The 25,103-nt window shown below is 27.8% G+C and overlaps 2 protein-coding genes across 3 annotated transcripts; both read right to left on the reverse strand.

The window, feature by feature from the left end:
• Positions 1 to 6,473: 6,473 nt before the first annotated feature.
• LOC108338339 (ETHYLENE INSENSITIVE 3-like 1 protein) lies at positions 6,474 to 10,263 on the reverse strand. Of its 2 annotated transcripts, none has more exons than XM_017575147.2 (2): positions 9,981 to 10,263; positions 6,474 to 8,706 (listed from the first exon to the last, which is right to left on the reverse strand). In XM_017575147.2, exon 2 carries the CDS (start codon positions 8,591 to 8,593, stop codon positions 6,764 to 6,766), a length of 1,830 nt encoding a protein of 609 aa, XP_017430636.1. In that variant the 5' UTR covers positions 8,594 to 8,706; positions 9,981 to 10,263; the 3' UTR covers positions 6,474 to 6,763. The 2 variants fall into 2 exon arrangements, with proteins under 2 accessions (XP_017430636.1, XP_052736434.1); XM_052880474.1 differs by lacking the exon at positions 9,981 to 10,263 and adding an exon at positions 9,275 to 9,291.
• Positions 10,264 to 12,951: 2,688 nt separating this feature from the next.
• Positions 12,952 to 19,110, reverse strand: LOC108336540 (AP-1 complex subunit sigma-1). The gene is made up of 7 exons (XM_017573018.1): positions 19,084 to 19,110; positions 15,403 to 15,489; positions 15,036 to 15,127; positions 14,841 to 14,949; positions 14,719 to 14,754; positions 13,297 to 13,383; positions 12,952 to 13,023 (listed from the first exon to the last, which is right to left on the reverse strand). Exons 1-7 carry the CDS (start codon positions 19,108 to 19,110, stop codon positions 12,952 to 12,954), a joined length of 510 nt encoding a protein of 169 aa, XP_017428507.1.
• Positions 19,111 to 25,103: the final 5,993 nt, after the last annotated feature.

Below are 25,103 nucleotides of genomic sequence, written 5' to 3' on the forward strand. Positions count from 1 at the left end.
AAATATATTATTTAGTAATTTTATTTGGTATCATCTTTTAATAGGATAATTTTATCTTTTAAAGTGTAAAATATAATTTAATAAAATAATTTTATATTTCAAAAAATTAAATATATTTTTTTAATAACTGCTGTATAATTTTTTAATAATATTTTTTCAATTAATTATTCATAAAAATAATAAAATTACTATTAAAGGGTTTTCGAGATATACTGTAGAGTTGAATGTTAAAGGGAAAAGATAAAGAAGATCTTTTAATAAATTGTATAACTAATATTTTGTAAAATAAAAATATAATTATAAATCAATATATATGTAATAATTTAATTTTAATAAATACTCTATGTATACTCAAATATTTCATATTTTTTTATTAATGACAAATTATGATAAAAGTTTAATAATTATTCTAAAAGTTACTGTATAATCTCTTAAAATGTATCAAATTTTAGTAGACAAAAAAAATTTTATTTATAAAAAAAAACATACTTTAAATATAGAAGTATTTTAATAATTTTAATTTTTAATTTAAAATAAAAATCAAAAAATCAAAAATTATTTAAATATCTTTAATTTTAAAATTTATAATTCATAATATACTAATGGTTTTTTTCAACTAAAATTTGATATTATTTAAGTTTACAAACCTAATATATATATATATATATATATATATATATATATATATATATATATATATATATATATATATATATATATATATATATATATATATATATATATATATACGGGGTTTGCTAACGCGCGTATGTCTGTTTTTCAGTTGGTACATTTTAGCAATGTGTACCAGATTTTAGTAGACAAAAATACCCTTATATATCATGGATTCTAAGTTTTAAGGTTAAGGGTATTTTAATAATTTTCATTCTCAAAACTTAAAAAAAAAAAAGAAACCCCAAAACCCTTACTCACCTCTCTCATTCCTCTCATTCCTTTCTCTTTCATCTCTCTCACTCTAACCTAACCTTTTCTCTCTCATCCCTACTGTAGCCCCAATTGAAAAAATCAGAAACACTTGCCTTTAAAAAATTTGCCTTTGTAAAGAGTTGAGTCATTGACATGTTCACGTTCAGGCACAGGTTCATTCAAGATCTCTTCAATTTCACCATCTTCACTAACCTCTCTAATTTCATCATCTGCATATGTTGAATCATCATCTCTAAAAAAAACCCTTCAGGCCAATTACCAATTCTTTCGGATGTCATTATGCTTGTGAAAATTAGATAAAATTATAAAAAATTATAAAATGAAAAGTCATTTTTTTGTAAGGAATTGTTTAACAACGAGCGTTTCTGATTTTTTTCCAGGCCAATTACCAATTCCTTTGATGTCATTATGCTTATGAAAATTAGATAAAATTATATAAGACAAAAATTATAAAATAAAAACTCATCATAAAATCATTTTTTTGCAAGATTGAAATAGTATAATTTTATCTCTTTCTAATTTGAAACCAAATTGAATTTTTATATAAATTTTATGAATATTTTTAATTTAGAGATAGAATTAGTTTAAAATTAGAATGGAATTTTAGCAGTGAAAATTATCGGTTTTAAATTTTATGTTAAAAGTCACATAAACTATTTAATTTTATTTCTAAATTTGTTATTTTTGTTTAATTTGGTTTCAACTATTTTTAAAATTGAAGCAAAATTAAATTTAGTTTTAATTTGGAAGGAGACAAAATTGCTTAATTTAATAAAAAAACTGAATTTAAATTGAACAAACAAACGAATATAGAAACCAAATTAAATATAAAACAGTGACATGTAACATTGATACTTATATGTCACTATAACATCGTACTAATTTAACACGTAAACAATTTTTTTAAACTAAAAAATATTAAAAAATTAAAAAATCACAAAAACGACACATAAAATATTCTATTAATAATTTATTTAAATAGCATTAGAAAAAGAATAAAATCAAACAAAATTAAAACTGTATTAAACAAATACAATATTAGTACTGAATTGAAAAAATCAAACTAAAATAATATTAAATTACTATTCTAACCATTATATATTATATAATACAATTGGGCCCACCATATTATAATATTAGAGGCCAAAATAAAATCTTATATTAAAAATGTTCTCATACACTAATATCTTTGATAACATCTTTGTTAAACCTTATCCAAAGTTAACTTAAATTAAATCTTTGATATTGTTAATCACTCAATCAAACTACAATGCTTCAAGTTGTTTCTATAATAAATGTCAGATAAATACATATGACACTTCAATGTTATCCAATAAAATCTATATATATATATAATTATGTTCACATCATTCTACTATAATCTGTATAACTATTTATATTTATATTCCATATATTCTAAATGTAATTCAGATAATAAATTATTTATCATTAACTTGTTACATATCTAATACTAGAGCTGTCAAAACGGGTAACCCGGCCCGATCCGACCCGATCCATCATGGGTTGACAATTTAGTGAGTCAATCCAATCCAGCTTATTTATTAACGAGCCAAAAAAATTCAAACCCGACCTGACCTACCATGGGTTGGTGGGTTAAACGGGTTGGCTCATTGACTCACTTAATTAACTTTTTTTTCACCTTCTTCTTCTCAGATTCTTATAACATGTTACTTTGATCGATCAAATTGAAACAGTAATAATTGAACCAATTGATATAAAAGAAAATGAAACAAAAGAAATATATTGTTATATATATTCTAAGCTATCAAGCGTAAAATTTTGTCAATTTAATTTAGTGAGACATACAAGAAACTACATATAGACTTAACAAAAATATATAGCACAAGATAAAATTGTCATGCTTGTAGATAAGTCTAAAAAAAAGATAAAACAAATCATATATTCCCGAATTATCCAATATCTATAATATTATCCATCTATTAAATTGGAGTCCTGAATGGATAAATCTACAGTATTATGCTCTCTTGAAACATCTTCTTCTTTATCTCCATCTATAATATTATCCAATTTATAATCTTTGGTTTTATTTGCGAAGGGGAACTTTTGAAAAGACAGCAACGCGAAATGCTCTATTGCTAAGTAAAGGTTGTGCATTTTGAATAATTAATTTGATTAATTTGATTTCAATAAAAAAATAGGATTTGAATAATTAAATAGGTGGATTGGTGAGCTAACCCGACTCACCACGGGTTCAACCCGTGTGAACCGAGTTCTTAGTAAACCGGATCAAAATTGGCTCGCATAAAAAATTTTGTATTTTTTTCCAACCCAACCCGACTGAAACCCGTGGTGAGCCGGATTGACTCACGGATTTCAACCCATTTTGACGACACTATCTAATACATCAATTATGATATATCATATAACAAAAAAAACAAATTATAGGAAATAATAAAGAATTCTCGTCAACTTATTCTCGAGTATTTGCAGAAAATGTTTTATTGGATATTATAGTTAGCTTAAAATATGTTGAGTTTGATGTAAGAAAAGAGGAGAAAGTAGAAATGCAGCTGTGTTTCTTTCCATTTAAGACAAAGCAAAACCAAGAGAAAGCAGTGGCTGGGAATACCTTACTTCCCCACATCACATTCAGATCATTACTAGCCACGCCCTTTCACCTTTCACTCATTATTTATATTTTACAACATATCATGGTCAACTCTTTCTATAAATATATTATTGGAAGCAAAAATCTTCCTCTTTAAAGTTCTACATCTCTCCACATGAGAAAATAAATAAATAATAAATATATTTTTCTAAAAAACTCTATTTATTCATTTTCTCATATGCATGTATGTATATGTTGCAGCATGTTTCGGAGTTTAATGTTTATAGTTTATAGTTTACCATGTGTGTGTAGGATAAAAAAAGAAAACACCTCCACCTAAGAATATATTAAAGAAAATGGTTGTATTTCAAATAACTAGGGTTGAGAAACTTTGCATAGCCTTTTACATTAAAAAAACTAGTCGGTCGTTTTTTTTTATTTGTATTAAAAAATTAATATGATTATTATTATATTAAATAAATAACTTATTTGTGTAATTATATTTAAGTGTTATAATCATGAATAATTATAAATGTAATATTTAAATACAGAATTTGATGATACAAAAATTAAATAAATAATTACGGGCGTTTATAACCAATTAAGTAAAAATAAATAATATTATTTTAATATTTTTTTTATAAATATAGAAAGAATAACTAATAATCCAATAATAATAGTAATGGATTATAATAAAATGATATTTGGATATGAATTTATTTATTTATTTTAAATTATAAAATTGACATAATATTTGATTATTGTAATAATGAATTATTGTGTAGTAAAACAATATTGTTATATGATGAAAATTTACTATTAAACTTTTAAATTATATATTATATTAAAATAAAATGTGTATACACGAATTATTAAAGTAAAATGTGAATGTATTATACAAAATGACCCGTACAAAATAAATATAACACGAAGTTAATGTTAAAAATTTTGATTTCCATGCATAATGCATAACTTGTCACTGTCATATGAAAACTTCATTCAATTATTGTCAAAATCTCTTCTAACATAATATTGTTCGTCAATTATTTTATAAGACACTACGACTTTATTCATCCCATCAATTTTTCAACATATAACCTGAGAGTTAACATCACTGAACAATATAGAAAAACATTTTAAATAAATTTGTTGATCGAATGAATAATTTTTTTTAATAAATAATTTATATGGAAGTGTACATAAAAAATATATGTATTTAAGGATCTGTTCTTTTGAGTGCATTTGAGGGGGTGGATTTGAGGGAATTTGAGAGGATTTGAAGATAATTTTTGTTGTTGTTCTTTTAAGCGAATTTGGACATAAATGAGAGTGAATTTGAAAATAAAATTTGTGAGAATTAGTATAGAATTGTATTGACGTGACAAATTAAAAAAAATTATTTTCAAATTCAATCTCATTTACCTCCAAATTCGCTAAAAAAAACGATAAAAAAAAAGTTATCTTCAAATCCTCTCAAATCCACTCAAAAGAACAAGTCCTGGTCTTCTGCCACCCTTACATTAAAATTTACATTAAAATTTTTAAAAATAATATGACATGTTAAAATAAAACTTCATTATTATATTACATCCTAGATTGTGTAATATTCCTAAATTGTTTGGATTTTCCAATGTTCACACCTTTCAACACAGTGCAATTAGTTATACTCCCCTTTCAAACAATTAGGTGATAACTAATAATGATCTCCATATACTTTGGAAAACTCTGAACTAAAACAAGGGGGAAAAGGTGGGTGCAAATTCATAAATTTGAGCTAACATTCCTAAATTTCCATCAACTTGTATAAAATCTGGAAAATTTAATTATAATTGTTTTAAAATATTCTATTAGACTTAAAAAAGTTAAATTCTCTACATGTCTTTTTATAACTTTAAGGTTTTCCAAAATATCACCATAAAATATTTTTTTTGTCTTTTTTAAAACATTTAAACTAAGTCTAAAAACTTACTCTTTTAGTTTAAGAGCCAAACTAAATTTTATAAGTTTAAGAAACCACTTAAATATATTCATGTAATTTTTTATTTGTTTTAGTTTTTATATTTATTTTCTATTCAATTAAATCTAATTAAATAGATTTATTATGATCCATTTCGTTAAATTAACATTAATAAAAAATTTAACTTTTATCTAAATTTAAATATAGAAATCAAATTACTAATTAAACTTTAAAATTAATTTAAAAGTATTAGAAATTAAATTTTATAATTTAATCAGAACCACAAATAAGAAAAAGGTGCAAACTTACAACAGACTTTAACTTTTAAAGGAGTTATTGTTAAACTCAACAAGTTTACAATATATTGCATGATCTTAAAAGAAAAAATTCTACAGAACCATGCAGATGATGAACACTTAGTGCAATTAGTTATGCCACCCTTTCAGACCTTTTGGCTAACCTCGCTAAATTTGGTGACAATTATGCCACTGAACACTATGTTTAGCAACAAAAGCCACTGATATGAAAGAAATGAAGGTGCTTTGCAAAACATTAATGTGTTATTGGCACGTAAACTAAGCAAGAACAGGGACAGAAGCTTAACACTGTCAAGTGATATGGTCCTTTCCCTGTCTCACAAATAGGCAATTTCCCTTTCAGCACTGTGAGTGAAGAGGAACCATTGCAATGCACGCCTAAGGATTTGACTGGCGACTGCTAAAAGACAAAGACAACGTGTCCCTATGAAAAGACCCCACCACACAACACATTCAACTCCATCACGCAATTGAAAAGCCTCAGCCATCTAAATTGGCATCTGCCAAACAATCTCTGATGGGACCATTTTAACTGTGCGATGTTGAAAAGAAAAGCATATTGAGATGAGAAAGATGCACTCTTTTCATCCCACCTAACTAACTTTTGTTCCCATCATAGTTCACCCATATAATCAGATTCCTTAACTATGAATGCCGAGCATTGAAACTGAATAAAAAACTTTATTTAGATAACAGTCGTACTTTGAGTAGCATAGTAGGCTATTACATAAAAACACACATAAAAGAGTTACATTATGGGAACACCCCCTGATGTTTTTTATCCATAACACCACCTGATAAAGACCTGGGAAAGCATATAAATATCTGGACCTAAACATTCAATTACATATATGAAGTAAAAATGCAGTAACTGCATCTGGGTCAAGAGATTTTAGTGTAACCGTTTCACACAATGAAAGTCCTAGGAATACTTGTTTCCTCTTCTCATTTTCACTGGAACCAAATTGAAACCTCTTGCTGCTGTCTGTGACCGGTATCCATTCCTCCCCCTTGTATATCCTTAAAATCAAAAGACGACAAATCACACTGGGGGCTAAACAACATGTGGTTGGTGTCAAAAGGGGCGTTCATGTTCATGGCTTTGAACCTCTCAAATTGTCCTTCCTCACGTGCAAAGAAATTTCCTTCTGTCACCATTCCTTGGCCAGTAAAATAATTGTCACCACGACTGTCCTGTTGCTGTTGCTGTAACATGGTCTGAGAAAAGTTATGATTTTCTGCGGCTACAAAGTTGTTGGAACTTAAGTTATTGTTTCCTATTACATTTGTGTCATATATTGTCATAAGGTCATTTATCATTTTTTGCCCATCTTCCGGAACTCCAAGCCCAGATACACCAAATGAAGGTTGAACCACATTTGCAGCCTGAGATGTAGTGTTGGGTTGAACAAAAGACTGAGGGAATATGACTGGCTTAACCTCAGAATCATGGAAGTTGGAACCACCACCATAATCTGAAGCACTGTTTCTGTATGCACAGTTCAGTTGATGATTGTCCCTAGCCGACCTGTCAGGGAAACCAAGGCGAGGTTCATTGTAAGGGCATTGAGGATGCTCACAAGTATAGATTTTGGGATCCATCATGAGGTTGAAGTCACCAGGAATCTTCCTCTTCCGGATGAAATCAAGGTTTGTGACAACATCTCCCTTAAATGGATGAGAAATTTGTAGTGGTAGTCTTCCGGTGATTCTCTCCATCCCAAGATTAGATGGATGAAGAGGATCTGGCTTCCGGTCTTCCACATCAAAGTTTGGTTCTTCCTCAGCACCATCAACATCATACTCACTGCAATCGTTGATGACCATGGAGCCATTACCTCCACCAGAGGAAAATGGGGGGCAATAATCAGGATAAAGCTCTCGAGCCAAGGCTTCCTCTTGGTTGATGATGGCAAGCCATGTTGCACTCTCCTTTGCTGTCATTTTGTCCTGAAGGCATTTGGACTGTCTCACAAGCTTCCGAATCTTGGCTATATCAGGAGACATGTGCTTGATGACAGCAGTAAGAACACCAACCTTCCATGCCTTCTTGAGGTCATGAGGTTTCTTGTAAGGTGGAGGGCCTTGATCTTTGGGAAGACCAATTTGAGGCCACCATACTTCATTCCCAGTGGGCCACCATGGTGGAGGAACACCCTTCTCTAATGGGAACCTTCTCTGAGGAGGATCACAGTGCTGCATAAGTGCTGACAGAAGAGAACCCAGTGTTGTGTCCTGTAACTCCTGCAATGTGTGTGGAGTTGGACCAATGGAATTGCAACCATCATTCTTCCCTGGAATTGCATTATCAGCCTGATACTTTGCTATAGCAGCAGGACCATTTCGATCAAACCTGACCTTGTCCTTCCACCATTCGCGAAGATTATCAGATGCTCCAGTCACTGGCTTCCCTTTCTCAGGAATTATGCCATAAACAAACCCTTGTGCTTTGCAGACCTCCATCATCTTCAGCATGTACTTTAGTATTCCATCCTGAGCTCTTGACATCTTTTTCCTCCTAGCTTGCTCCTGGGATTGCCTTTGCTTCACTGCATCTGTCCCTTCCTTTGCCTTCTGTTGTTCTTTCAATCGTTTGTGGCGCACTTTGTCCCTCCACATACGTTTCTCCAGCTCATCTACATCAATTTCTTCATCACTGTAATCATCCTCAACCACAGGATCTGGATCCGTTTGTCTCACAGCAACAACATCCTCGTCCCCAAGGGGACAACTCAACAAATCCAAATCGCCACAAAACCCAATGTCCTCGAACATCATCATCTTTTCTCAGAAAAAGAAAAAAAACAGCCGAAAGATAGACCAAGTCTCCAGGAAAAGGGGTTCAATTCAACCCACCAGCTTCAGATGAAGTGAATAACAAACCGACTTTACAACTGTTGAAAGCCAAAAACAAGGAATAATTGTCAATTGAGGCGGTGCAAAGATCACATGATACCTAAAGCATAAAATCTGTAGCAATATCTTACAAGATTCATTAAGCATGTATTTTGACCACAAATTTCTTCTCTCATTCTCATCCACTATATTTTTTATATAAGCAAAAATTCCATAGTCGATTTGTCACCTATGTTGAATCGATACGACTATTGAGTTCGTTTCACATCTAGGTCATCAGTTCTATAGTATTCACCAATAAAATAGATACAAATAAATCAATTGAAACAATCAAAAGCCATTCAATTATAAAGTAACTTTCTTGGATTATTACTTTTTTCCATGGGGATTCAATAGAGGTGTGATAAAACTATGTTTTAATAATAAGAAGAATATATAAGTACTTATACTTTAATAATATAAAATCCAAAAACTTAGATACGTAAAAAGAATATTAATATATTAAATATATAAAAGTAAACAAGAATTTAGATGAATAAAAAAGAGAGATCAAAAGTAAAAAAGTTGACACCCTGCAACTATGGGAGAGTCTGGGACGTGTCTTACTGATTTGAATGAAGGAGGAGAGTAATGAATTTAAAAAATTCCTACTATTTTGGAGGAATTTCAAACAGAGCATGTTCCTGAAAAAATTTGAATCCCCTAAAAAATTAAACTCCCCTATTAGAGTGCTGCATCCAAATACGAGTTAAATGCAATACCAAAATTATGGTTTACATCAAAAAACCCAATTCATCAAAAACAGATACTAGATCAGGACTATCCTGATTGAACAGATCCAAATCAACCGCGAAATAAGAATGAAAATATAAACACCAAAAACACATAGCATAGTTCAAAAATGATTTAGAAAAGAAAAAAAACAAAGCATTCATCAACTATAATCAAACAGAGTCGATTGACATGTTATATAAAAACATATTACTCACCCAAACCATTAGAGGAAACAATCAAACCAGTCATGAACACGGGATCTAAGGCCAAACTAGTAGCCAGGAAACCCCTCAACACCATAAATAGCAACAGTAAACACAGAACAGAACATGATATACTTGTATACATATATATATTTCCAAAGATCAGAAATCATGAAAATACTAAAACTTAACAAATCAACAGAGTAAAAACAGAACCCAAAAAGAAAAGGGAAAAGGAGAATAAGAAAGACCCAGAAATCTATTGACGAAGCAGAGATCAAGAAGAAAGTGAATTGTGAAAAAAAAAAGAATTTTTTTCATGAGGGGGGTCTTACCAGTAGCAGGAGTTGGTGTAGTTGTAAGATGAACAGAGGTCAATTTGTAAAGAAAAAACAGAGAATTTTTATAGACTAAAAGCAGAGAAAGGAGGAAGAAGAAGAAGAAGGAGAGTGTAGGAAGATGAAAGGTGAGAGAAAATGGTGAGTAAGAAAAAGGGACAGAGTTGTGAGCATTATCTTAGTTTTATTTATTATTGCTGATGGTGGTGCCATTGGTGAATGTGAAGTGGGGTGTCATTCATTATTGGTAAGATTAAAACATTGATAAAAAGCCTCAATTGGAGGAGAAAGTGAACTTCCACATACATTTATAACAGAGGTTAGGTTAATCCCATCCCAACCTCCCATTAATTTTTTATTAATATTTATTAATTCATTTATTGTCATATAATGTGTGAATATGATTAATGAAGCTTCTGTTTTATTTTTCATTTCATTCTTCTGTTTTACTTTTTTTTATATGTGTGGTATCCGTGTATGATAACTTTAAAAAAAACTAACTAATTTTATTTATTTTTTAAACACCATAAACAAAATACAAATACAAATTTTCTTTTTTTAATAAAATTATATAACATATTTTTCAACTTCTCATCTCTTCCTTTTTAAATTAAGCAATATGTTAATTGAGATGACAACCAAGCACACTATACTTTCGAGGTTTTTATATGTTTAAATTTTCATCATTAGTTCATTGTGAGAGTTATTTGTGATTTTCAATCTCAATTTATCTCATTATTACACTAAGAGATCTCAACTTTAGAGTAATTATTCTCTTTCATTTAAAATTGCATGTATTTCTTTATGTAAAAAAACATGTGCACTTTTTAATTTTCATATTTCTATTTGATACATAATATTTTTTTTAAAATTAATTTATTTTAAATAATTTTATATTTTAAAGTAAAAGTATAATGTTGTTAGTATTGAATAGACGTTGAATACAAATTGAAATGTCTATCTATCATTATCCTTTTCTTTTTATTTCTCCCAAAAAAAATAGAATAATTTATTATATTTTGTCTTTTCTAGTTCTTTTAACATAATCAACAAAGAGACAGGACTATCTAATATCGAATAATGATTAAAAATGTTAATATTGTTATCATTAAACTCTAATTTTTATATAAATTAAATCCAAATATAATTACTTTGATAGTTCATTTATTTTATTATAAAAATAATGTTAAATGGGATCACTTATTTTAAGGTTATTAAAAAAAATGTAAAACTTTATGAATATTGTTATGCATAATAATTAATAGTTTACTCGATCTCACATGAATTTATAAACATTGAGATGTTTCTTTATATTTGTTTTTATATATATTAAAATACATGTGTTTATTAAGAAAATTGATTTTTCTAAAGTCAACAAAATAAACATTTCATATTTCCTTATTTTAGAAACTGATTGTGGGAAAACATTAAATAAAGAAAGATCACACAATTTAACTTACCTTTTCCAGTTTGTCTTGTGAGTTAAATTAGTACAAGTAACTTATATTGGTTTTGTAAATAAAATTGGAACAGGTAATCTTTCAATCCACTGATTAATTCACTAATATTTTCTCTATTTAAAAGAAAAATAAATTTATTTATTTAACTACATTTATAAGGAACTTTGAATCCCTTCTCATCTTTCAAGTGAATATTAATTTACTTTACCGTTACAGTATCCTTTCCAACTTATTGAAAAAAATATATTTAATAAGATGGTTATTCATACTCTATAATATTAATTATTAAAATAAAAGCATATTGATTGAGAATTAAAACTAAATGTAAAAGTATCTGAAATTTATGATTATCCTTTCATATGTATTTTTATTTTGGTATTTAAAGTTACTTTCATGGAAATGATGTTACTCAAATATTTAATATGAATTCGCATTTGGATGCAAATGTTTAATGTGAATAAATGTCCGGACTCATTATTAAAAAAACATGATGTTATCGTTTGAACACACATTTAATTATCACTAACAAACTATTTATTTAAATTATTTTTTGTTAATCTTTGTCCTAATTTCTTTCCACTTGATAATGATATTAAAATAAAATTTAAAAGTTTACATGAGTTTTTTTTCTTACAAAGACATATACTTTAATTCAATATTACGGTTTATCTTTTAAACATGTTCAAGTAAACATGTAAGGGAGAAAACATTATTTTTTTATATTTATGATGGTGTAAAAGATATTATTTAAACTTTTATCCAAATACGAAATTTGTTTTACATATTTTTTATTTTGTCCCTCTCTTTATTCACTCAATACACGGATAAATTATTTAAATATTAAACAACACATAAGGGTATAATTAACATATTTTTTTTAACTTTGCAAATAACAAAAATATGATAAAAAAAAGAAATGAATTGGTAGATTAGGTAAAAGTTTTAAGAAATCACAGCCCTGAAATGAAATATCATGAATTATCATTCATATAAGAATGTTGTATATTTATGATATGTAAACTATTGGGATTCCTCTTTCAATTAATGAAGTTTTTATTAGAAAGAGTTATTTTTAATGAATGAAAAGTCACATCTCTTGATAAGAAATAACATGCATTTATGAATGAAGCGTCATTTCTAAATCTTTATGTATCAAGAGTTACATCTCTTCTTAAAAATTCACTTTTTTCTCATGAATTACTGATTTTTTTTATATAGTTGTTATTACTCATTGGCATAATTTTTTTTTTAAACTAAACATGATATATATATATATATATATATATATATGTAAACTAGGATTTACTCATTAAAAAAAGGTAAAAAAAAGTATTGACTTTTCACTTGTAGATGTGAACAATTGAACTCAATATAAAATTTCAATTGAAATAAAATAATAATCAAGTCTTTTGACTAGATATACTAGGGTCCATGAATTATATGCACTTTATAGTTAATATTTAAAAAAAACTTCTATAATTTGATCATTTCTATCCTTAAATATGTTTTTACTTTGTAGCCTGGGCGATTATATTGGTCAATGAACTTGCTTCTATTTTAGCAACTTCCACCAAATCCTCCTGCAAAAAGATGATAAAATAAAATAAAATAAAATAAAAAATTGAAACACAAAAGAACATGAGGATAAAAAACTTGCTATATAATATAATATCTTAAAGTATTTTTAATGTTATTGTCCAATTACAGTTGGACTTTCCTTAGATTTTTATAATGCAAATTACAAAATAAATATGTAATGGTGTTTAAAGAGTAATAAAAAAAGAAGTATAAAAAATGCAGCTAAAATTTATATGATAAGAGAAAAATAGAAGAGGATTTGTTGTAATACATACTTGTGCAGCTATCAGTCTCAAAGTTGTTCTCTTGCTAGTCTCCTGCATGGCTCCCGCTATCAAAATTTCGTCCAATATAAAATATGCCTACCAACATCAAGTTCAATTTTAATCATTCATGCAACGTAAACATGTTCTAAATTCTACATTATTTTCTTACTATATAACTCCAAATTATACGCCACTTCCAATTTTATATTGAAAAAACATTATGATTCATAATCAACCTTATAGAGTTGAACAAAACGTTACAACTAGGTTGAAAAGATTAAGGATATCTGACAAATATAATAAAATCAGAAAGTAATGATAGTTTGGTTTGGTAAAAGAAGTTTAAAATATAGGCCACCGTATGTACCACAGTAAATGAAGAAGAGGTAACACATTATTTTTATTAGTAATCTTGTTTAATTATTTCACTCAATAAAATGACATTAGATAATCTATTAACTTGGTTGAATTGCATTGGAAAATATTAAAGATTATTTTGAAAAGACTATTGAATATTTTCGATCTTTCATAATATAAAACAATTTAAAGAATGGATGGAAGAAAAAATATGTATTAGAGTTTCTTCTCTATATATCATTTCGTTATAAGAATTAAGTGAAAATATATGGAAGTGAAAAGATAGCAAAAGAGAATGAAAATAATAATAATAATAATTTAAGAAACAAAGTGAATTGTTGTTCAAATAACATTGTTTAATATTCAAATTAAGACTCTTTTTGGGATGGGAACACTAAGACAATTATCTTTTCTTTTAATTTCTTATTTCTGAAATAATGTGAGAAAGTAATGACAAATTGTAAAGTCTCTTAGTTTTAGGAAATCCAGAGCTCAAGTAATATATTAATTGCTTAAGAAACAAGATATGTCATTGAGTTCTCAACTTAAGTGAGAAAGAATCAATAACTTGATTTCATTTTTGAATGAAAGCCATTGAAGCAAGGATGACTAGCTAAAGTGATGTTCCTTTATTTTCAAATACATGTTTCATTTATAAAAGTGAAGTGTTATATTTATATGATTTAATTACAATGTTATGAATTTCATTTTTTAGAAATTATATGAATTATTTGCATTGAGTTATACAATGATTTGATTAAAATGAGAAAAAATAGATATTTGGGAGTGTTTGATCGAGTTGTACATTTTTCTTTTGAGTAAAAAAACTTATTAAAGAAGGAAACTCATTATTAAGGTAAATCACATTCATCGAGATACTAAGTAAAAAAAATTAAAAAAGTTTCTCACATAACTTTTATAGAATAAGTCAAATGTGTCTCGAATGAGACATATTTATACCATATTTCTAAAAGATGTGAGAATAGGAGAAGATAATATTTAACATGACATTTGATTATAAGATTTAATGTTCTTTAGCGATATGCAAATATAGTTTAAGAGGAAACAAATTACCTTATGGAAATTAAAAATCAAATCCAGCTCACAAACCTGATAAGAGAAGTAAGAGATAAACAGATTCAGACCATGAGTACAAATTATGAAAAAATTATAATACAACTGTATTTGATACTAACACTGCCAAAATAACGATCCAACGTCTCGACAAAGTGATGAATAATGGCCAATGTCTCTAATTCGTTGTCTTCTTCATCATTGCAAATGCAGAAGTAGAGACTAGCATATCTAATCAATAACCAAAACTAAGACATTGTCAACTTTTATACTTCGACGTATTTTGTTAACCATGCATTCAAAACAATAAAGTTAACCTTTTATAAACAACTTTGAATCCCTTCCACTCCACAAAGTTGCACAGTTTCGGAGCTCTAGAGATAATTAATCCACATAACTCTCTAATTATCTTCCAAAGTTTAAAAAAATAGAACAAATAAAATAAGAATAAGGTTAAGCAATAATGTTGTGTACATTTAATTTTAATACAAGAAAAACTACCTTTATGACTCAATCTGAATATTATGAGTAATTGTAGTTACCATGAGTTATCATTGTTGTAATGGAAGTAATGATAGATAACACACTTTTATATTCATTTGACACACAGTATAAGAGTAAAATAATCATAAAGAAATGAATTTTATGTGTCAAGTATCATTTTTCTTATAATTGATATGATACCTTGGATCTCTCCTTTTGAGAATATGGTGAATACCATTTTGTGAGCCTCACTTTTCCTTGTCGACTGATAAGAAGCACAAAATGGATCTGTAACAAAAAAAATTATTACCTTTTAGATCATTAAATTATAATATACATAAACGTATGAACATGATTTACAACACTTCAAATCAAAATCAAACCCCTCTACACAAGAATTAGAATTAGATGTAGCCAACACCAGATCGAACTCAAAATGAGATTTGGTTCATAAGAAGGAATCTTTGTGTTTTCTTCAAATATGTAACATGATTTTTCCTATGAAACAAAATAAATTTGCAAATGAGTAAACATCACAATTGAAAAGAAAAACTTTACCATTGATGGTTGATTTTGAGATAAAAAATAAAACTATTTGAAATGATTATTTTTCACTTTTCAGACAAGGAGAAGGTATATTTCGTGTTTTATGTGTTTAAATTTTAGTTATTTAGCTCTAGTCTCATTGCTAAAATTGTGGGTCAAAGTTAATTAAGCTTTTGATTAAATTTGTAGAATCTAATTGTATATCTATCTATTTTTTTTAAGGAAAAATAAAATTTTCAAATAAGGATTGATCATTCATAAAAATAATGATTTGTTAGTTAGACGTCCTATGCAAGCCTAACTATGATTTGTTTGATTGAAGGATATTTTGTGTGTAACTCCTTTTCTGGTTTCTCCTTAATGATGTTATATCACAACATAAGAAAACGTGATTAATTATGCAACCTTGCATATTATAAGATTAATTTTTCATCCTCCAACATATTAATGAAATACTAATTCTATTTGAAATTTGTAACTTTCGTTAATTGGACAAGTTCTTGCACGTGACGGAAATTGAATACAATTTTTGTATGACATAGATCATTCCTTACAAGATGTGAGTATAAATTGTTTGATAACAAACACATATAATGGATTCATATATAAGAGAAATATTGATGCATTAAACAAAATCTTTAAGAAAATCTATTGATGTATTGACGTGTACTAAACTTGCCACCTAAATGGTTGGCAAACAAAACATGCCACCACACGTTTTATTTTAATTTTAATCGGGTAATTATAATCGGAAAAAAAAGTATCAATGAGAAAAAAAATTAATAAAATGAGTACATAAAAAATGATAACTTTTTATAAGATTAACTCTAATCAATATTCCATGTAAATCATAATTACAAATAAATAATAAACCTATTTGAAAAGATATTGCGATATCAAAATAATAATAATTAAATATTTTTTTTGTGTTTATATTGTTTTAGAAAATAGTACTTTATTTTTAAACGAAATTATATATCTATTTTATCTTTGATTAAAATTGTGTAAAATATTTTTCATTTATTAATATGTAGAGATTATATTATTAAAACTTTATTTATCATATAAAAATATTTTATATGTCATTTATTAAAAATTATATTTTATATTAAATATAGATAAAGTAGATATACAATTAATTAAGGATGAAATAAAAATTTGAATACAATTTAAAGAGAAAATATATATTTAATCTATTATAATAATAGTTAAATAAAAGAACTATTTAGTAAAATTATTATTAAGTAAACGCAGAAAATCGATGATGATTATCCTTGGAAGATCTATAAACAAATTATTAAAAAACATAAATAACAATAATAAAATGTTAAATTAATGGATAAGAATGATCGATTGTTTTAGTTTGCTCCAATAGTTTTTTTTTGTTGTTTTTAAGTTGAGTTAAGATATTTACAAGTTCGAAAACTTTTTAAAGTCTAAAGCCATCTAGAACTGTTGAGGAAAGTTAATTCTTGTATTATACAGTATGTGATTTTATTTAAATAGTTGGTTGTGATTTCATATGTTGTCAACTTGGGTTGGGTTGGGTTGAGAATTTTATTTTGGGTTGGAATGATATTTAACTTTGTTTGTTGAATTTGTCATATAACATGTAGTTAAGTTATGTTAAATTGTGTTGTTTGATTTGTTGGGTGATTTTGGTATTATGCAAATAAAAGAATTTTGGGTTGAGAAAATTCGTCAAATTAGTGTTATTTAAGAAGTGTTTTACAATAACTATAAAGTAGAAAAAAGTTAGAAGCGTCAATTTGAGCAAGCTAAATTTTACCAATTCACAATTATGTTTCATGGTGCTAAGTCGTACCAGAGTGGCACCGAGCGCTAACTTTAAAATCTCAACTTAAAGAGCTCCAATGACCTTAACGTTGAATGTTGGTTTTCACAATTGAGCGCTCTTAAGTCACAGAGTTCCAGGGACTACTAGTGTTGAGCATCAATCTTTATCGTTAAGTGTTCCTTTAACAATAAGCCTATGTAACTTCAATGTTGAGCACGCCTTGTTACCATTGAATGTTAGTTTGTGTGTTTTGATACACTATTTTTTTGTATTTTTAATTTGATGGTTCTAATATTTGATACTATTGTTGTTCATGATTTTAATGGTGCATATAATTAATGGTGAGAAAGTGGTAGTAGATACATGAGTTGATGAAATTAAAAAGAATTCTATGAGGAAAATCCTATTGTTTTGTGACTTCTTTAGTGTATGCATTGATGTATGAACTCAAAAAAGGAGATATCGTAACATTATAATAACCATTCACATTCATATAGAATATAATGGGTTATCTGGTGAGAGCAGTATGAGATATTAGTCAGAAGATAGGATAATGACTCATTACTTGAAGGAGATTAACTTGTGAGAGGTAAAGTGAATTTCATTGACAATGACTCTGCAGAGCGGTAGAGGTAACCATAAATGCATGCCTTTGGTAATTACATTAAATGCATGTATCCAGATAATTGGGTTTAAAAGAGTTGTTAATTATATGATTTATATTTATATGATTGTTTGGAGTGCATTGTATTGTGATACAAGATGTTTTTATTAATATATATAACTTTTCTTTATGCAAATTAGCTCACTCTCTTGTGTTTCTTTGTCTTAATTAATATGCAAGTTTAAGTCACTTCTCAAAGACAGGAGTCAACCGTTAAAGTTTTAGGATATTTTGGACTCCTTAGTGATTAGTTTTGATATAGAATTTTGTTGATATAACGTGATTGTATAAATATCAATATTTTTATTTTTATGAATAGGATTAATATAGTTCATATTCTAGATTATCTGTTGTGAATATTAGTATAAAATATCTTATTTTATTGGTTTTATGTACTAAAATGGAATGTTATATAATTAAGTTTTTTTAATCAATAACAAATAAATACATAAACGATATAATATTTACCTACTTATAACATTTTAAGAAATTCCACAAGGGAACTATAAAACAAAGATACAATGGAGGTATTGTACGAAGTGTTTGTGTTAGGTGGTGTAGATAGTAAATAGTTTTGGGCTATTAATTAGTTCGAGGGTCGTTTCTTCTCACACCTCTTTAATTTAGACCAGCAGTCCCATATATTTAGAATTTGTTAATAAAATAGAAATTAAACTCATACTAAAATTAGAAACTGGTGTGGATGAAAGTAAGGAAATTTGAATAATAGAGGTTTTGAGTGAATTATTGAAGGCATGAATTACACTTTAGCGTAAAGAAATTGAAGTGGGGTCGTAGTAGCACCAAAGGTGTTTTATTTTTCTTTCTACACATTGTGATGTGACATTGTAGATTAAGCACTGATGCAGCCCACCTTTCCCCATATCATAAGTGCCACCATCTCAACTTAAATTCACCATAGATGATGATGACAACCCTTTCATAAAGTGTAAAGTCCTTTTTATATAAACCATCTACTTCTTTTTCTTTTACCTTTTCAGTTACTCTCTTCCTCACTCATTCTTCTTCTTCATAGACTATGTTCATTGGTATAGTATGTGTTCACTTAAGATGAATTTAAGAAAGAATAAGCACATGAATTTGAAAATTAAATGAGATGAATTTGAAATTAAATGTGTTTTTTTTAAAGATTTAAAAAGAATAAAAAATAAATTTGAAAATAAAATTTATGAAAGTTGATAAGAAATTTGATTGATGTTATAGATTAAAAAATGTTTTAAAAACTAAAAAATGATAGATTAAAAATTCCTTTTAAATTGTAGTATCTTCAAATATATTTTTTCTTATTTATTATTGTTTACGAAATTCAATATGAACTTGTTATTTTAACATCTCAATTTTAGCAGTTTATCACATATAAAATAAGATATTATAAAATTGGTAAAACAAAATATATTTGTCACCACTAATAGATATAGTATTAGTACAATTATCTAAAATAAAAAAACCATAATAATAATTATATTTATAAGAATTAAATTTAACCACTAGATAATTAAGAAGATGTTTTGTAGCCTCACCATTCTCCATCAACGATACTTCAACACCTATCTTTCATGTGCTTCTACCAATAAAGTGATCATCGTAGGAAAAAAACGAGCAACACACCAAGAACAACAAAAGAGACACCAGGGTAAGGTAGTATTTGAAAGAAAACTTCATAACAATTTAATACATCACATATTAATTCAATATTGAAACATTCTATAACTCATATAAACATATAATCATTTAACTCTAGACTAAATTATCTGACAATGCTTTGACATAAAGTTTGCACTCATGGTAGTATTTATACTCTGCAAAGTTATAACCAAGGGTAATTCGACCAACTACTCATGAGGTTAATATTTCACTCCTAAGACTCAAAAGTCTAGGGTAAAAACTTTCTGCCATTCTCTCCACCACCTTATTCATCTATACATGAGTTGAATGACAAGTAGAATATAAGGATACTCCCTTTCAAAAATTTATTTGTCAAGCATTCACAACAACTGTCTCAACCATAGAACATCTCCTTGAGATTCTTCTCACATTACATATCATCCTTACTCACAATCAGATTAATATCGTTCAATAAACATCAAATCAAGTATACTCTAACTCAAAATCAAACAAAACATAACTTAAAGAAATCAAGAAAATAATAAAAGGAATTGCAAGAACAGACACCAACACCAAGTTTGGCACCTAGCGATCCAAAACTCTCGTCCAACAAAAATAGAGGGTTCTCTTTGCCCAGTGAGAACTCTCGCTCAGTCACCACAGAAAATGTGGGTTTTGCTCGTCCAACGGGAACTCTCACCCAACGACTACAAAAACAGTGGACTCTACTCGCCCAGCAAGAACTCTCGCCCAACCATTGCAGAAACAGTGGACTGTGCTCGCCCAACGGGAACTCTCGCCCAGCCACTCTGCATAATTCTGGAGAACAACACTATGCAGAATTATGGCTAGACAAACCCCAAATCCCTACCTTAATACATCCCTAGACAAACACTCAGTGTAATCTAACATCCAAAACACTAAATTGGATTCACCAATAGATTTATACCTAAACTCAAGTACCATTTATATCATTTTGCATTTTATTCAGACTCACCTACTCCAAATCTCCCTCTAACCCCCCACCCTCTTAATTTTTACAAATTTCAAATCATATCTTAGTAAAATAGGTATCCAAACAAGTTCTAAATCACCTAACAACAGATCTTAAACTTCAAACTTTTCCTATTAACCACTCCTCTAGAAACTCACATGCCAAAACCCCATTCTAGACCAAAAACCCACCATTTTCTTTAACCTAATATCATACCAAAGTTCAACAACACTTAATTAAATCAAAATAACCAATCTAATATTTTCAAATCCTCAAGAATCAAGAATAAAAGCACCAATTCATCTACACACAAAAATACATTAAATTCCACTAAACATACCAACTTCATCATGCAACCCAACATATCAAATTTCACAAATCAATTCAATTTCACAAATCAACTCATATACCATCATACAAGCATCAATTAAGATATGTCTACAAGTTAAAACTAATATAACTAGCTGCCCTTACCTGTTAAACGACTGCACAAATTTATAGAACCCCAAACAGTTCCCACAAATCAAAGGACACTATTTGCTCATACGAACAATGGAAACATGATTAGGGTACGCCATTATAACCACTGATTATCAAAGAGTCTTATAAAATACTCAAATTTCACATGCAAAAACATCAAGGCTCGTATGCAAAGGAAACGAGACAGACCAAAGTAAAAAAAAATAGAAACTAACTTATTCTTTTAAAAAAACTAATCGGATAAACTTGAAGATCTTGTTGCTGTGATATTCAAACATATGATTGAAGGAGAAGAACTCATAAAGACAAATCAAAGATCTCTAAAAAAAGTTATTTGTAGAGAGATTGTATATTTTAAAATAATAAAATTAATTTATAATAAAACTATTTATATTAAAATCATTTAATATTAAAATTATTTAATATTAAAATAATCATTTAACCTTAAATATCTTAGATTTTAATTAATTTAATTATGTATTTATTATGGGACAGAAAGATAGAAAAGTAAAATAGATAGAGGGAATAACGTACAGTTTGGAAACCTGATATTATGTCCCGGTAAAAAAGGATTAATAAAATATAAAAAATGATAAACTGTTTTGAAGTGTTAAATATTCCAGCATAGAATGTATTTCATGCATTACAAAAAAATTAATTCCAGAAATTCTGTTTTGAAAATCTGATTCCAAAAATTCTGTTTTGAAAATTTTATTTCAGAAACCTTTTCTTCAAATTCCAGGAAATCTGTTCTGAAAAGCTTGAAAAGTTTCTGAAACATATATTCCAGAAGTCACTTCTCGAATAGTAAATTGGTTATTTTGAAATTTTGTGGGATGCACGAAGAAACTTTGTCGGTGCACGAAGTAAAATTCATTATTGGACAGACTTGTAGGCTGTTGAACGAAACTTTGGGGTGTTGCTCCCTCCACCTTCACAGCCTTCTCCCTCCATCTCCTCTTTACTATTTTGTTCCTTCCTCCATTTTTTCTTTACTATTTTACGCCTCAGTAAAATTTTATTTTTAAAATTATTGTTTTTTAATTTTACTCATTTATAACATATTTCACTGATAACCTACGTAGTTCCTTGTATGAGTAAAATATTTTTCTGCAAAACTTGGTGATCGTGAAAAGAATTATCAAGCAATCTTCCTCTTGTTCTCGGTGCAGTACGTGGTGCAGTGCGTTTGTAGTGTAGTGTCCTTGTCGTGGTTCCTCTTCAGGTACGTAGTCATAATCCTTCCAATAATCCTAAACCCTAAACCCTAAACCCTTTCCATAATGCTTCCAATAATCCTTATTAAACTGAGGCCCAAAGTGATGTGCACTGTGATGAAGCCCAATGTTGGGCGGCCCATGGCAAGATTAAAGCCATCAGATGAATGAATACTGCAGACGTGGCTAGCGCTTCTTCACAAGTCAGGAGAGAGAACGGAGAGCTTCCAGAGAGTTTCGTCTCAGAGAGTGGCGATCCCACGGTGGTCCAGCAGCCTTAGAAGCTTCAGATGGCAGTGGTGCAGAAGGAGAAAATGATCAGAGCAAAGAGACAAGTAAGTAAAACATAAAACGGATCCGTTTTGCCTTAAACGAATGTTGACATCCGTTGAAGGATGTCATCCGTCCAGGCAGTGTTCCTTTTACATTTTGTTTTTATTTTATTTAGGATTTATTTTATTTACAGTTGTTGAAGGCCATTGGTAACGCAGATTGGAGAAATAGAAGTGAAAGGTTGATGAGGCTTGACGGAAGAGAAGAGAAAAAGCTTGACGGAAGAGAGAAAGGTAAACGAAAATGGAAGAGAGGAAGAGGTGCAGAGGGAAGTAAATCGAAGGTTTTAAATAAATTAAAATATTAAAATAATAAAAGTAAAATCAGAGGATATAATTGGCATTTTAGAAAATTGGGGAGGTGGAGGAAGAGACGTGTGGGGTGGAGGGAGTAACACCCAAACTTTGGGCCAGAGTAGAAGTTGGTTGGCCCAAAAGAGTGATTTTTACTTTTAAACTAAAAGAAATACAATAATATTTCCTTGACATTATATAATAATATTTATTAACCCCGTGAGAAATATAAAAAATTTTATTAAACATTTTATTTAGAATTCACGTATTAAAAATTTTATGATGTTTTCTATATTTATAATTCATTCCGATACAAAGTTAACTTCAGAGTTCTTCATAGAAAAACAAAAGTATATATACTAAAAATTATAAAAGTTAGATTACCAAAAGTTATAAATATTCCTCTGAATAATATGTCAATGTCAATCATTTAAAGGATTATAACATATTTATCAAACATATTAACTCAACATAAGCAAAATGAACATTTTTTTGTTAGGTTTAAATTCTAGAGAGTTGCCTACTAAAAAAAAGAATAGAAACTTTTAACCAATACTGACATACATACTAAAGTATTTTAATTTGTTGATGCCATATAAAAAATATTTATTTAATTTATCAAAATAATTAAATAAATTACAATAATACTTTATTATTTATTTAATATATTTTACATTCATTTAAATAAAAACAAATATTTTTATTAAAATAAGAAGATAATATTACTTTTAGGTGAAGAATAATAGACTACTTGTTTTAGATCTCATCAAATGTAAGGAGAATGGGAGTTAAGTGGTAGTTCTTTCAAAAACATTTATTAATTTTGAAGGTTTTCATATCTTTATTTATTTTATTTTAACTTAATTATTTTTTTAAAAGAACCAATATATAAATATTTTGATTGTTATTGATTTTTGTATAATCAAATAAAGCTGCATCCGAAATTGTTTTATTTTTTACTGGTGAAAACACAGTGTTACGTGTGTTTGTTTTCATTCAATATTAAAAAATAATAAAATTATTATTATTAATATAATTATAAAATTAAAATAATTTTTAAAATTTTATTATAAATAATTTTTATTTAATTTTCAACATTTTTATAATTAAAAAATAACGGTTAAATTTTAAAAAACTCATTTAAAAAGTAAAATTGATAAAATAATTGTTTTAATTTAAAAAAAAATATTTTTTAAAGAATGAAATTGAAAAATAAATATAGGCATTAAATTAGAAATTTCCTATATATATATATATATATTATTATGCTAACTACAAATTGTTTCATACGAATAATATATTCCCTTTTCTATTGTTTTATTATTATTAATTAGGATTGGGCTGATTGCAAGACAAAGTAATTGGGCCGAAAGCCCGTGAAAAAATTTGGGATTTATCCTGAAAAAATAATTGTCTGGATTGTGGTGCCAGAAGAGAGGTCAAGTAGATCGTTGACTGTTTCTTCTCCATCTCCTCGAGATCTAGTTCTTTTAAAAATATTTATTCATTACAAAATTTATCTTTTCAAATAGTATTGTAAAAATTAATAATTTTTTCATATATTTGATCTACCATTGGAAAATAAGAAAGGTTGTTTAGTATAAGTAATCCAAATCAAGTAGTTAATATTTAAATTTAAATTTCATAAGATTCAAAATTCGAAATTCAAAATTAAATTATATATTTAATGAAATAGAAAGTAATTAATAAAAATATATACTTAAAAGTAGAAAAAATTGTGAGGCCAATGAGTACAGATAATAAATCCTTTAAATGCTTCTGCTCCAAATAAAGAAAAAATGAAGTATAATATACAAATATACTATTGCACATTTGACTTTTCCTATGTGGTAGGATCCACCTAAATTATAGGCCAAATTAGATAAAAGAAATATTTTGCTAAAAATATTATAATATAAATTTATTTTTTTCAACAAGAGTTTCTCAAATA

This window comes from Vigna angularis, chromosome 7 (assembly GCF_016808095.1).
Source record: "Vigna angularis cultivar LongXiaoDou No.4 chromosome 7, ASM1680809v1, whole genome shotgun sequence".
NCBI classification, from domain to species: Eukaryota; Viridiplantae; Streptophyta; class Magnoliopsida; order Fabales; family Fabaceae; genus Vigna; species Vigna angularis.